This window comes from Gouania willdenowi, chromosome 4 (genome assembly GCF_900634775.1).
Source record: "Gouania willdenowi chromosome 4, fGouWil2.1, whole genome shotgun sequence".
In the NCBI taxonomy this organism is placed as follows: domain Eukaryota; kingdom Metazoa; phylum Chordata; class Actinopteri; order Blenniiformes; family Gobiesocidae; genus Gouania; species Gouania willdenowi.
The window spans coordinates 43,575,933-43,591,682 of record NC_041047.1 but is presented as its reverse complement, the minus strand read 5'-3'; the positions used below and the strand labels follow the sequence as shown (position 1 = coordinate 43,591,682).

At 45.6% G+C, this 15,750-nt stretch overlaps 1 protein-coding gene across 7 annotated transcripts in view; it reads left to right on the top strand.

Moving 5' to 3' along the window:
- Positions 1-15,750, top strand: part of LOC114461760 (leucine-rich repeat-containing protein 24-like) — a 69,759-nt gene that overhangs the window by 21,933 nt on the left and 32,076 nt on the right. For all 7 annotated transcript variants that reach the window (XM_028444098.1, XM_028444102.1, XM_028444100.1 and 4 more), the window contains one exon: positions 12,160-12,328. In XM_028444098.1, the coding sequence (XP_028299899.1) occupies positions 12,160-12,328 (169 nt within the window). The remainder of the gene's footprint in view (positions 1-12,159; positions 12,329-15,750) is intronic.

The following is a 15,750-nucleotide window of genomic DNA, read 5'->3' as shown; positions in this document are numbered from 1 at the left end:
TGAGCGTAGTGAGAAACCACCACCCACTGTGATAACTGAGCTTCCAGACCTACCTCTGTTGTTGAGAGAGTTGATCAGGCTTGAACTGCGGAATGGCATCCTCTATAGAACACGCCAAGAAGAAGGGCACACACAGCATCAGCTAGTCTTACCTGAAGAACTTTCTGAGACTGTCTTAGCAAACCTGCGTGACAACATGGGGCATATGGGAAAAGACAGCACACTGGACTTGGTCAGAGCCAGATTCTACTGGCCGAGAATGGCATCTGACATTGAAAAGAAAGTCAAGAAGTGTAACAGGTGTGTGCTCAGGAAAGCCTTACCTGAGAGGGCAGCAACTTTAGTGAACATCATGTCAACGTGATCGCTTGAACTGGTCTGCATTGTACGGTTTTAATGGACTAACTTTAATCCACTAACTCCCACCGTAAAGGGTGTGTTCAACTGGTGAAAAGTGTGTCACTCAAGCTCGGACATCGGATTGCTGTCTTTTAACAGTTTTATTTCCATTCAACCCTAACTATTATTAGCACAGTAACCGTGTCGTTTGCCAGCCAGGTAATCAACTCTAACGACATAAAACAAACACACCCACAACATTAACAACACGGACATATTATCGACTGTATGAACTGCACACATGAACATTTAAGTAGTTAACACAGGTTTAACATCTACACATTAACTCACCAGCTCAGCTTCACCAGTCAAAACAGCGACATCCGTACAAATGAAATCCGACAGGTAAACACATATGCGGGTAACACACGTCACTCCCTAGATTTTCGTAGATTAATCCGCCCCAAATAAAATACAGAAAAATGCGATAATTCCATAACATAATACAGGGTGTTTGGTTGGCGATAAATCAAAACAAATATAAATTATACACCAACATGTAAAAAATAGGAGAACTCCACACACCTCCCACTTGGGCTACTTGTCATTGACCGAGTAGGCCACAATAACCACTAACAGTACAAAATAATGCACAGAACATGCAAAAACCCCTCAGTCAACAAAATTAAAGAGACAGCATTTAACTGTACACTGAAACAGTTTGGTCAGAATTCCCACATTAAGATGACCACAGTCCATAAGCACCTCTCAGGTACTTAGGGGAGGAAACGAAAGCTCCCTTGCTCCTCTACTGGCAGTAACACTACCAGCCTCCTTACATCCCTGTGGAGTATGGTGGTAGGACATGACTCCTTATCCATCCTTGCCTGGGACAGATTGAGGGGACGACTATGACAAGTCTTCACTTTCACGTCCCGGACAACTCCTTTATCATCTGGATACGCCTCCTCAACACGGCCCAGTTTGAATCGACACCGGAGAGCGTTTTGGTCCGCCACCCAGACCACGTCTCCAACTGAGACGTTTCTAGCAGTAGCGTGCCACTTCTGTCGAACAAACAGGTGAGGCCCTGCCAACTGGCTCCAACGTTTCCAGAACTCATCCACTTCCACCTGGACTGCACGCAGACGACTGAAGGGGTAGGCAGGAAAGTCAAAACCGTGATTGTCACCTCTGGGCCCCGCCCGACCCAACAGCAATGAGTTCGGTGTCACAATGTCCACAGTCTCGTCCTGAACCTGAGCTCTGGCACTGATGGGCCTCTCATTGGAGAGGTTAGCAGCCAGGTAAAGGAGGGTTTGGAACTCCAGTGTAGTCAGGTTTCCTTCTTCACCAACGCTGCTCAATGACCTTTTTAGCACACGGACTACTGCCTCCGCTGCCCCATTACGATGCGGTGAGTCCGCTGGGCTAAACTCCCACAACCAGTCAGTCCCAACCACAGCCGCTCTCTTTTGGACTCCTTCTTTGTCGATACACGCCAGAAAACTGTAGAGATCCTCTAGCGCAGGTCTGGCCCCCACGAAATTGGTCCCCTGGTCAGACCAGAGCCTCCTGGGGTGGCCCCTCAGAGCGGTCAACCGCTGATATGTCTTGAGAAAACCCTCAGTTGACAGGTCTTCAACTACATCTGCATGAACCGCTCTTGAGGCCATACAACTAAATACTACGCCCCAAACCTTCTTTTTTCGCCGCCTCACTGAGTCCCTGACTGTGTACGGACCAAACAAATCCAACGTTGTATACTCAAAAGGGGCTGCTGGTTTTGTGCGTACAGTGGGAAGATCGCTCATTACTTGAGTGCATAGTTTAACTCTGCACATCCGACAATGTACACATAAGTCGATTACTTTGCGTGCAACCCTAGGACCTTGCACTACCCAGGCCCTTTTTCTCGTTCGAAGGAGGGTGCCAGCAACACCTTCATGGTTAGCGCGGTGGCCTTCTTCGGCAAGGAGGGTACTGATCCGCTCTTTGTAGGGGATCAGCGGAACCCCAGATCTCTCCTCACTAACAGACTGGACCCGGCCATAGCACAACAAGAGGCCTGTCTCATTGTCCTTGTTCACAACCAGGCGGTTGATGGTCGTTGTGGGGAATGTCACGCCTGACTGGGCAGCGAGGCATAAGTCCTGGAACGCTTCAGCACGCTCCTGGACTGTGAGCACTGCCTCCCACTGTCCTCGCTCGCCGGTTCGACCCCTGCTGAGCAACCAGAAGTGTACGGCTCTGTGAACATATCTCACCGTCCCACAGAGTTTGGTTAGTGTATCGAACCTTGACAGATCCATTGACTTATGAGCGCCGAACCCCAAAACCTCTTCGTACTGTGGGTGTTAGATGCTACCGACGCCAATCCCGTAGCATTTCCACTAGAATTGTCCAGAGTAGACAACCTTTTTGCTTGGACTCTCGTCATGACGGCGGAGAAAGCTTTTCTCTGGAGCTTACTCACGACCTCCCTGGTACTGGAGGCCACCTCTGCAGCAGACTTCATAGGCCACTGCTTTACCGGCCTGGTTAGAAACTCGGGACCTCTCTGCCATAGGGAATCACTGTCAAGCTGTTCAGGGGAACACCCTCTTGTGACTAGATCGGCCACGTTGCACTGCCCCGGGATCCACCACCAGTCAGTCACAGGTCCGGCCTTCTGTATCTCACCCACACGATTGGCGAAGAAGGTCTGGAACCCATAGCTCTCCAGCTGGATGGCGCCCAACACAATCTGACTGTCGACAAAGTGGTACCACCTGTCCACGTTCAACCGCCCATGTTTCAGTACATATCCCTTCAGGCACGCAGCAAAGACAGCTCCGCAGATCTCTGCTTTGACGGCGTCGCCCTTCTGGTCGAGTGGAGTCAATTTAGCCTTTGATTCCACGAGCCAAATCACGACACCCTCTGACGTCTCCCAACGCAGGTAGAGGACTGCCCCTTAAGAGTTACAGCTCCCGTCGGAGAATGAGATCCCCCAGGGTTTACCCATCCAGCCAGAAGGTGTAATACTCCTCGGGAAAGTGATGGTATTCAACCGGGCATACTCTGTGAAAAGCTCAATTGCCTTCCCGCGTAGCTCCTTAGACAATGGTTTGTCCCATGTGTCTTTGGTCAATGACCCAGCCTCCTGAAAGGCCCTCCTGATTAGAATGACACCCTTCTGTTTCAGGGGCGTCACCAGACCAAGGGGATCATAAATTCCAGCTACCTGGCTCAGTAGCATACGACGGGTAAGAGGAACTGGCGTCTCCTCCTCTATGTCCTTCACAGTAAGATCAAGCCCAGTGCGCATCTTTTTCTTTCTTGCAGAGAAATTAACAGCAATCATAAGGAATGAGCTTGTCTTCCCTTACGTGATAACCAACCCCAAGAGCTTTATTGTCCTCATCCCTCAACTGGTTGGGCAATACGATGGTCTCTGGCTTGGTGGGCACACCGCCTTGCCACCCACTTTGACCAGACCGCACCCAAGGTTTAAGGCAAAAACCCCCAGTTGCGAGGATGGTCTCAACTCCCACAAGGATCTCGCTCAGTCTTTGGGGGTCATTGTGGGACACCAGTATGTCATCTACGTAGGCATTGTCTTGGATAACATGTCTCTCTTCTACTTTGTCAGCAAACTGCGGGAGGTTGGCAGTTTCCCGCATGGCCACCTGTGCAATGCAACCAGCCGGCTTATCGCCCATATTCACCCGTACCACAGCGTAGTCCTTGATGTTGTCTGCTGGTGAGTCCCTCCACAGAAAGCGGTGTACGTGTACCTCCTGATCCTCCAACCACACCGAGTTGTACATCTTGGACACGTCTCCAATCGCCGCGTGCTCTCCCTCACAGAAACGAAGCAGCACTGCCCGGATGGGGTTTAAGATGTCTGGGCCCTTAAGCAGGATGGAATTCAGGCTGACACCTATATATTCCTGACTACTGTCCCAGACAAGCCTCACTGGAGTGGAGACAGAGTGCGGGTTGGGTGCTGTCAGGTGGTTCACCCACCACACGGCTCCGTTCCACTTGTCCATCACGGTCTTGGAAAGCTGGACCGCAGCCCCCCTGGCAACCATATCATGCACCTGCCTGGCGTAGGCTTCTTTCCACACCGGATCCCTCTCGAGGCATTTCTCTGACTTCAGGAATGTTGCCTCGATGGCCTTGCGATTATTAGGCAGGGTAGCAGGGTTCTCTTTCCATGGATATCTGGCGTCCCAGTGGGGTTTGTCGCTGTGGCCGTCGCTCAGCTTGAAGGTTAGTCCACCCCTGATGATCTACAGCTCTCTCTCATCAGCGAGAGACATCTCCTCTCCCCCAGGAGCGCACTTTCCACAACAATACCTGCCACACACAGTGTCGCAGGCGGCGCCAATACTGTCCCACTGCAGCCACTAAACAATCTCAGCATTGCACGTAGCCGTGGTCGCAGCTTTCCCACTGCGCTCTAGCTTTGGGCAGTGGTTATGGACCTTGACCCTCCTGGACTCTGTCCTCATGGAACACGCAAAGTGGGTTGATGAGCGGCGTACAGTCACCTCAATGTCCTCGAACAGGTCCGGGTGCACGCCACTAACAGTCTTTCCGAGTGGGCCGTCCCACAACACCAGGGCGCCACACCTCATCATCCATTGGGGGGCCAGTCGACCCTCCCGTGTGCTGATAAGTAGCTCGATCTTTTTTGGGCGAATCAGCTCCCCTGGTTTCACATAACCCGGGAAGAACTTTTCCAAGCACCCAGAGTCCACTGCATTGTCCATTTTTGCGATCTCCTCCAAACCATAGCAGACCATCTCATGGAGTCACCAAGTCCCCTTCTTTGTGGCAACTTTTATGTTCACAAAGTACCTTTTTGTCTCTACTTTTGCCTCCATACCACCCACACCATACACAACCAGTGTGATTGGCTCACCCGACAGTCCCAGTCTCTCTGCTGCTTGGTGGGTGATATAGTTAGTGTCGGAGGCTAGGTCGATCAGCGCTCCGACCCAGTCTCCCCTCTTGGTTGTGACGTCCACCAACATCATGAGGACTGGGTGCTCCTTCAGACCATTCTCACCCACCAAACCTTTGCCAGCACACACCGTTGACGACACTTTATTTGTGCATGCTTTTCGAACAGCCTCCAGCTGCTCCGGGGTCAGGCCTGGACCTGCGAACAAAGCCTCTTGTTCTTCGGTTGGACCACAGGGTTCTCTCCTCTTATCCCCCTTGACCTCCTGTCTGAAAGTGTCTCTCTTGACTGGGGGCTTAAGGCACAGGAAGAAATGGTGATCTGGGGGGGTGTCACCCTTCTTGCATTCATCACCACGGCACAGAAAGTTATTATTGCACGGACCACCACTCCCATGAAGGTCGAGGCATTTAGGGCATGCTTTGGTCTTTTTCACGTAAAGTCCTTCTCTCTGATGGGTTGGCCTTCTTGAAGATCTTACAGCGATATAAGCAACCAGTATGTCCCTCTTCGCCACATATGCTGCAAGTATTTTATGAAGACTCTCTTCTCGCCGTAGCCTTGGTGAAGGAACGTCTCTCTTACTTCTGATCCCCCGTCCTCTCCTTTGGCTTCTCGCGGGGGCTCAATTCACCTACTCTGGCAGAGTTTGACCGTCTGGTGGACTGTAACTGCTCCAATTGCACCAGAACAGTTTTCTGATCTCTCAGGAACTGCCATAGTTTATCAAACCGGTTACGGGGGTTAACGTTATTGACTGCGTCACACCGGTACAAAAGCCATCTTTTCTTCATACTGTCTGGTAGCTTGCTCTCAAGTGATCGGATCACCAACTGGTTTTTATGGCGTCCTCACAACCCAGGTCTATAAGGTCCAATAGTGCCCTTTCTACTGCTTAGATCAACTGCAGCGCCTCCCTTGGTTGGTTGTTGCACACACCTGGCAATTCTTGAAGCTCCAACACAATGTCATCCGCTATTTGTGACATGTCTCTATAGCAGTCCTCCAAAACCCGGAACACTTTGTCTGCAGTACGGCAATGAGACAGTCTGAGCTCGCTTTTCACTGAGTCTGTGATGCTGTTCAGCAGGTGGAAGAGCCTGCACTCTGGGGAGCCTGTGGGTTCAGCTAATGTCTGAAGTGTCCCCCAATTACTCTTCCAGCGCCAATAGCTCCTCCTGTCCCCAGAGAACTTAGGCAGACTTAGGGGTGCGAGTGCAATCCTAGGTCCGACTGACCCTTGAGAGATGACAGATGTGCTCCGACCCGCTCCGACGCTTTCTTGTAGCACAGCGTGTTCTCCTCGCTGCTGCTGCGGTGTGCTGGAGAAACCAGGATCAAACGTTGGACTCATGGGCCCCTGTGATGGTTGTCTATCTGTTGGCGCTTGGGGAGATCCTAAAGGAGCACCCGCATCTTGAGCTCCACCAGGGCTGTCCACATTACCACTCAGCTCGCTGCTTCTCACTGCAGCGATTTGGTTGGTTGCTGGGTCCGCGTCTGCAGTATGTGCACCATCGGTGGAGGGTTTACCAGCGGTGGTTGTTGCTCCTCCTTCCACGCTGCCTTTACTGTCTCCCTCGTCTTCACTACTAGCCCGGCTACTGCGATCGCCATGCGCCGACTTCCTGCTTTCACGCATGAGACTCTCTAGTGCAACAGAAGCCATTCTCCTCTTCCATAACAGCGATGTAATCAAAACTGCTATTACACATATCTTCATAACTGATCTTGAGTGCCCTCATTTCAGATGTGAGGTCATATTCAGTTAAAAGGTCCATGTTAAACACAATAGCATTGACCTTTCTGTTGAAAACACCTTGTGCAGAAGATCGCTTTTTCTTTAATTGTTCACAGTCTGCCATTCTGTCTTTTTCAGGGCACTTCCCTGCGGACTTTTTTGTTGACGTACACTTCCGGTGCGTGCCAACAAAATGGCGGTGACCTACTTCCGGTTGTTTGGTGGCTAGTTAGCAAGCTAACACCGTCTATCTGCGGCTTATCCTATGCCGTCGCGCTAAACAGTCACAGTCAAAGTCACTCACAGCCCAGCAGCTGACCACACAATGACCTGATGGCTTGATTCGAGTCTGCAGCGTTGTCGGTCGGCCAGAACGCTCCGCGGCCGGGCTCCGTCTAATCGCTGGCTCGCTGTAGTTCACACTGTCCCACCTCCGCTTCTCCATCGCGGGGCCGGCTTGGTGTTGATTACTGTACGGTTTTAATGGACTAACTAACTTTAATCCACTAACTCCCACCGTAAAGGGTGTGTTTAACTGGTGAAAAGTGTGTCACTCAAGCTCGGACATCGGATTGCTGTCTTTTAACAGTTTTATTTCCATTCAACCCTAACTATTATTAGCACAGTAACCGTGTCGTTTGCCAGCCAGGTAATCAACTGTAACGACATAAAACGAACACACCCACAACATTAACAACACGGACATATTATCGACTGTATGAACTGCACACATGAACATTTAAGTAGTTAACACAGGTTTAACATCTACACGTTAACTCACCAGCTCAGCTTCACCAGTCAAAACAGCGACATCCGTACAAATGAAATCCGACAGTTAAACACATACGCGGGTAACACACATCACGCCCTATATTTTCGTAGATTAATCCGCCCCAAATAAAATACAGAAAAATGCGATAATTCCATAACATAATACAGGGTGTTTGGTTGGCGATAAATCAAAACAAATATAAATTATACACCAACATGTAAAAAATAGGAGAACTCCACACATGCATAAACTTCTTGTTCATTAAACCGGACAGAAGTAACACAAAGGACATCCTCGTGATCACAGATCACTTCACAAAATATGCAGTGGCTATTCCAACACCAAACCAAAAGGCTCAAACAGTTGCAAAGTGCTTTTGGTATTCCAGAGAAACTGCACAGCGACCAAGGTCCTGATTTTGAGTTGCGGCTAATCAAACAACTGTGTGAAGTCGCAGGCATACAGAAAATTCAAACAACTCCGTACCACCCAAGGGGCAACCCAGTGGAACGTTTTAACTGCACTCTGCTGGACATGCGTGGCACTCTGGAAAACCAGCATAAGTCACACTGGAAGGGCTTTGTGAAGCCTTTGGTCCACGTACAGTATACAATTGTACCAGAAGTGAAGTGACTGGGTTCACACCGTATGAGCTAATGTTCGGACGCCAGCCGCGCCTGCTGTCGACCTTGCATTCGGCTTACCTGTTCAAGAAGAGCAACAGAAGTCACACTCCAAGTACGTAAAGCACCTCACATTTCACCTTGAGGAGAGCTACAAAATAGCTACAAGGAGTGCTGCCAAGATAGCTGAAAAGAATAAAACAAGGTTTGACAAGCGTGTGACTCCTTCTGCTCTGGACATTGGAGACAGAGTACTTGTCAGGAACGTATGTATTCATGGAAAGCACAAGCTTTTTGACAAATGGGAGTCTATTGTCCATAATGTAGTGAGGAAAGCTGGAGACCTCCCCGTCTATAAAGTAAAACCAGAGACCGGAGAAGGCCCCTGGCGCACGCTGCACCGAGACTTCTTGCTCCCATGTGGGTTCCTCCATGTAATGCCAGAAGAGTATGCACAACCCAAACCATTCGAGTGTCGCAAGACACACCAGAACATTCACAGCGACCCAAGAGAAGTTGATCAGTCCTCAGATGAGAATGAATTCATTTCTGTTACCTGGTCCCAAAAACAACCTGTTACAGAGGTAACCAGATGCATTGTCTCGCGAGATGTTCCAAGACACCATGTGGACCATGGTACCATTTTAAAGAGAACCTCACGAGCTAGTGCGAATAGCCTTCCAGTCAACCAAGTAACACTGAACCTGGACTTACCTGAGAGTGAACCTGTGGAAATAAGTGACCTACCTGGAAATGAACTTGTGGAAAGGGAGACAACTTTACCTGACCATAACGACCTTGTGAAAGACTTGGTAGATGGGGACCATCCTGAACAACTTCCAGTCTTCTCCACCATGCCAACATGTGATGAGACAAATGTCCTTAAATGAAGGAAGAGAGGAGATTATGGAGATGGAGGAACATAACGTACCTGTTTTGTGTCTACTGTTTTACTACTTTAGGCTCCCTAGTCGTACCTAGAGTTTCTAATAATTAGCCCAGCTTTAATTAATAACTACACTTACCTAAAAAGGGGGGTTACACAAGGAAATAAAGAGGTGAAGAAAAACAAAGATGTGCTTTTTGGTATTGTGAAAACTGGAATTTAAGGAGCTCAATTAAACGCTCTGTGGAAGAGAATAACGGAGGCACTGAACAGCGTTTCCATATAGGAACGGACGGCAAATTATGGTTTATACAGTATAAAATGTTACTCTGCCACAGTCTAAAAGCGTAAATTGCTGCTATTTCATCAAGACAATTCTTTACATTTAGATGAGCCAGGCTCGTGAGCCCGTGAACCTCCTCTTCCCCCCCCTTACACACAAAGACCAAACCTCATATCAAGGCAGAGATCCTGAAGAGACACGTAGAAATATGTCGTTTATTGGCCTCAGTTGTCCGCATGGTGAAAGCAATAAATAACACATTTATCTATAACTATCTTTAAATTAAGGAACCTCTGTCTGTGTGTGCCTGTTCCTCAAATATTTCTGCGAATCAGGCTCAGATTGGCTTGAGACTTTTAAATTTACATTAAGAATTGAATGTTTACAAGGTCAGTTTAAAGAGAATTTAACTTTTATTCTGAATTAAAAAGGAATTCAAGCTCCCATGTAAACCATCCATGAAAAGCTACTTAACCTCCCACTTTGCTATAGCAAGACATACTGTACTTCCTACATGCACTGCACTAGTTAAAATAAATTAACGAATCCTTTAAAACTCTCAGTGGAGGCTGTGCTGACACTGGTTCAGCTTTAGCTCCTTAGGCAGTGCTGATACATCAGACATCACTCCATTCACCTACACACCTGTGCAAAACAGGTTAAAATAACTGCACACACTTCCTCTGTGGTATGCAGCAGCATTCCCACACTGGTCCAACACAGAACTGGAGCAGCGCTCCTGTGATCACGGTATAGTGTGCGCACTGCTGAACCTATGTGCTCCTGCCTTGTTGCAGCAGGGTTTGTCTGTCAGTAGGTTTATTGAAGGAACACCAAAAAAGTGCAGGTATCAGTAATAACGTTGGCTTTTTAAAAAAAAAAAATTTGTTTAATTAATCCATTTTGATTTGTCCTGAATGTGTGTCAGCTTATGCTGAAATGACAGCTGAGGCTTGTTTAATACTTTATTTTCAGATTCAGTCTGTCGTGCTGTTTTTTGATGACTGGGAGCATTAAATGAGGAGATTATTCTGGTAAACTCATTTCTGTTTTATATGTTATTGCAGTGATGTCTTAAGTAAGTAAAGTTGATATACATTACATACGACCCCAGCCAAACAGCACAGTCCTGACCATGAGTACATCAAATGAAAGCTACTGATTTCAAACCCTTTTCCATTTAGGAGGACAAAGGTTTTACAAAATGAGGCAATAATAAGGCTTCTCCTGAAAACTGAACGCAAAATATTTCATTTTTACAAAGTCATTATAAAATATTAGGCTATGGAAGTTCCTAAATTAAGAACTTTCAGTAGTGGAAAGAGTCTGGTACTCATCTGTTAAAGCTGCAGTATGTAAGTATTTTTTACATCATTCAGTCAAAAATCCATAATCATTTTTGAGCATATTGTAATCTAAAATGTTCTGAGTGGACAGTGAATATCTTCTCCTTCTCCTGGCCCTGTAAATGAAGTTTATAAATCCAGGAGCGTGACGCTGGATGTCAGCCAATCAGAGATCTTTCTCCAAACACGTGTGCTCCATGAGCTGTTTTGTCCGTTATTATTGGCTGCTTGAGTGAAGTCAGGCGCATTCACATACCATTGATAGTAAAAGTGCAATGGCCAACAGAAGTCTTCATAGGCACAACAGTTACAGGGCAAAGCGGAATCAACCAATGAGCTCCATCTAAAATCTGATTTCCTTTCCAGGATTCTATCTCACAAAGAAATACAAATGAAAGATGTAGTTAGTGCTCAGTAAAGTGAATTAGTGCTGATAACATTTTAATATTAAGTATGTTAGTATCAGTGAAAATTACCATCTTTAAGTGTTTATTTTCCCTGAAACATCTGGTGTATGGTCAGTGGTATGTTATATATATATATATATATATACTGTTTATAAAATATGTTTTTAAAAAAACTCAAGGTGGATTTTCATAAAATATGACATATTTATAATACAATTAAATGTTCTTTTGTAGTAGTTTGTACAATAACATGATAATTGTATATTAAATGTAATGCAAATTAAACAATTGGATAAATTAGGAGAAATAAAGTGTTGCATGTTGAAACTTAAACGTTTCCTACCTTTTTAAGTTACTGCCTGGTGGTTAAGGAAGCAGGCTTATAATCGGAGGGTTGCTGGTTCGAATCTCACCTGGGCCATCACTGGGATGTTGAGCAAGTCCCTTGACCCTATCTGCTCCCCAGGCTCTACCCTGTGGCAGCCCACCACTACCCCGTGGGGAAAATGGGTTAAATACAGAGAAAGAATTTCACTACGGTAATTAATAAAGGATACATTATTATTATTATTATTATTATTATTATTATTATTATTATTATTATTATTATTATTATTATTATTATCCTCTAATTAACGGGAAACCTTGAACATTTAGTATTTAAGAAGTGCTTTTCTAGCTAGTAGCCTTTCGGACTATACAGTATCAATGAAGTAGGGCAGTTTTTAGGTTCAATGTTCACTTTGTGTTAATTTCTTTCAAAAAGCTCCTGTTATGGTTTGGTGTCGTTCTCTCCGTGTCTCAGCGCCTACAGGAGCTTCATCTGCAGCACAACAGCATCGAGATGTTGGCTGACCAGGCGTTAGTGGGCTTGTCTTCATTGGCGCTTCTTGACCTGAGCAGGAATAACCTCCACACTATTGGCCCTGCCACTCTGCACCCTTTGGTCAGCTTACAGGTGCTGCGCATCACAGGTGAGAGCACAATAATGCCACCCACATCTTTTTTTTTTTCTTCTTCGAAACAATAGATTTTATTATTTGTAAAAGAACATGTTGAACATAACAGGAACACGCATGATACAGTGAGAATAAAAGAAAAAAATAACATCCATAATGACAAAACACATAAAATAACAGTAACTTAAAAAAAATCAAAAAAGAAAAAGAAGGCTGTCGCACTCAATCCCTACAGACATTTATACATTGTGCTTTACCCCTAATTATATGGCTTAACCTTTCTAGTAAAACACACATTGCCATCTCTCAGATCCAGGACTGTGTAGAACAGTGGTTCTCAAATGGTCTGCCATGGCACACAGGTGTACCGTGGGATTTTGTGACAACCATACTGTTGCGGTGATCTGCCTGAGTACTCTGAGAGCGGGATGCGCGATGATGTCATTTTTGGCGCGTGCACCTCGCGACGTCCCGGCCCGTCAAGCATAAACCGGGCTTAATGCTGGGTGCATGTGCCGCTCCAAGGGCATGCCGGTGCGCGCATACTGCTCCGTGCGTGCAGCCATGCACACTGCTCTGTGCGCACATGATCTCCCTTTAATTCTATGGAACATTATAGAGCTGTTAGCATCTTAACACATTGAATAATATAAGAAGAAACACTCAACCTTGCGCTGAACAAACGATAGTCATCGTGGAGCCGTGCTGTGGACCACAAAAAAGTAATATTCCTCTGTCTGAAGAACCAGATAGTTTGTGATATGGTCAGCTATTGGCCGTCAGCACAGCCGCCACGCATACAGTCTTTAAATCACCCGTGATTTTAAGGACGTTTAGGGTCATGGGAATGAATTTAAATAACCATGATATATTAACTTAAATAACTTTTAGCAGTACAAAAACATTTTTAATATTGACCTTTTTTTTTAAACCCAAACAAACTGCGACACAGTGACGTCATGAACCGGATGACCTTGAATCAGAAGTACCGCACTCAATACCGAGAGGGAGAAGTAATCTTAAAATTAAGATGAACGTTTTACAACAACAAATTACTTCAAAATGATGCACACACTTGGGCTATGTCATCAAAACATTTCTAAAGACACAATCTATCTTAAAATAAGGCAATTTGCTATTAAAATATACGTGTCCGCCATGTTTTTCATTGCCTGTGGGAAGAACACGGACCCTCAGCGTAAAAAATAAACAAGGGGTAACCCGTGCGTCAAACACTGACGCTAAGGGGTCCTGACCGATGGTCAATATGTGACGAGTTGAGCATTAGACCGTGTTACTCTAACGTGTGATACACTCGCAGTGATGTTGCTAGGTACGCGTCCTGACGCATAAAAATCTAAAAGGACGCAGCGTATCCACTATCCATGCATCCCGGGGACGCACATCATTTTTCTCATGAAAAACGACACATTGTGAACAACAACTTATGTTTAAAATCACAGTAACTAGCAAAAGAAACCTAGCCGTCAGCGGACCTTACGCATTAACTTAGCGCAGACATGATCCCATTGAGTACATGCTAGTTTAGCCAACTAGCCAGTTAACGCGGATTTCATTTCAAAATGTCTCCTGGGACCACTTATTAAGTGAATCGCCCTCCCCCCTGAAAGCTTCGTCCGTGCTTTGTGTAGCGCAGCGGTGCTCCGTGAAAACGTGATCAGCTTTAATTATCTTCCCCTGCTCAGTGTTCGAACTGTTGTGTCTGGCTAACTAAGAGTTACTCAGTCCGTGTTGTCTTTTAGTTCTTTTTATTCCAGCCTTTTGTCAGTGCCTCATAGGTAGACATTCAGAGTCAGCTAGCTACCTCAACTACAAACGTTTCAATGGGAACTTCCGGTTTACAAAATAAAAGTACGTTGGAGCAACGTTATTAGAATGTTACATTCGAACAACATCTCATCAGAGCTACAGGAGATAGGATCATTTTAATTAGATTAATTTAAAGGGGACATATCATGCTAAATCCACTTTTTTAGCCCTTAAATGCATTTTGTTGTATATTTATAGTGTTTAGAAGTACAGAAAAGTTCAAATTAGTCTCTTCAGGTGCTCCGTTGATATCTTTATATTCTGTTTTGGTCATATTTCTCAATCTGTTTCGATTTTTCTTTTCTCTATTACGTTTTTTGAACAATAACGTCACAGTATTTGCAGAGAACTGCCAAATTAGGACATCGACTCCAGGCCCAACACGCCATTTTTATTTCTTGCTTTTATTTTGTAGTCCAAGCTCAAGGATGCCGAAGTTACGAGAGGATAAGTCAAAATGTTTGGTTGTTGGATGTAGTAACCCACACGCTTCATTACACCATCTCCCAGCATCAGAACCTTTTCAAAGTGCCTGGTTGAGTTTTATTTTTGACGGAAATGTACCCACATCTGTGGGTAAGGTCATTTTTGTGCGCGCGCAGCACTTCAAGGATGACTGCTTCAGCAACCTCCGCCAGTATAAAGAAGGATTTGCCGAAAGACTTTGTCTGATTGAGGGTTCAATTCCTTCTATCTTTGGAGACGACTAACAGAGCACTTCGGTAAGCTGTAAATAACGCTAAAAAGTGTGCTAATAAGACGTTCCTGTCATTGTTTTGTTAGCATTAGCAGTTGCACCGTCTTCATATGTTAGCGCTGTGTGTTCGTTTTAGATCCTTGATGATATGGCCTACGTATTAGTAATTTCAGTTTTCCCTTTTTGTCTCCGAAATGACTGTATTAAAATGCATTTCGTAACGTTAGCTTGGCGCTATCGTTAGCTCGGTGCTTGTGTTAGCTCACTTGTTAGGGTTCTGCAGGTTCATCATCTTCATTTTCATCTCGCTCCGCCAGGTCCGACTCTGGCTTGAACATGTAAGGCTGGATGGACAAGTCTTCCGTTGTTGACATTTTGTAAATAACGTGTAAATGAACATTCTCTGTGCCGCTAGACAATTGCATCTCTTCTATCAAACTACAAAAATGGCCGTACAGGGTGGAGTTGAACCGAGTGTCACCTCTGCAACCTGGAGAGGGGGCGGGGTATGAAGTGTCTCATTTGCATTTAAAGAGGCCGCACCAAAACAAGTTGCTCTCAGAAGCACATCAGAAAAGGGGTAGAAAAGGGGCCTGTGGAGCTAGAATAATGAGGAATTCAGACCCAAGCATTGCAGTTCCGCTTTATATAGACCACAACTGTACGATTTATATGTAAAAAGGAAGGATTTAAAAGCATGATATGTCCCCTTTAAACTAAGTTGATCAAAACCTAATAATTAAACCTGATCAGATTCAGTAAACCATTGATCCCTGAGAGGAAATTGGGTGACATTAATGCTGTTCTCATACACTTTTATATGACATGTAAATAATTAAAAGGGAGAAGTCAGAATAATCCATGTCACTACAATTTATGTCTACCTTTTAATTGTATCTTACTTTATTTT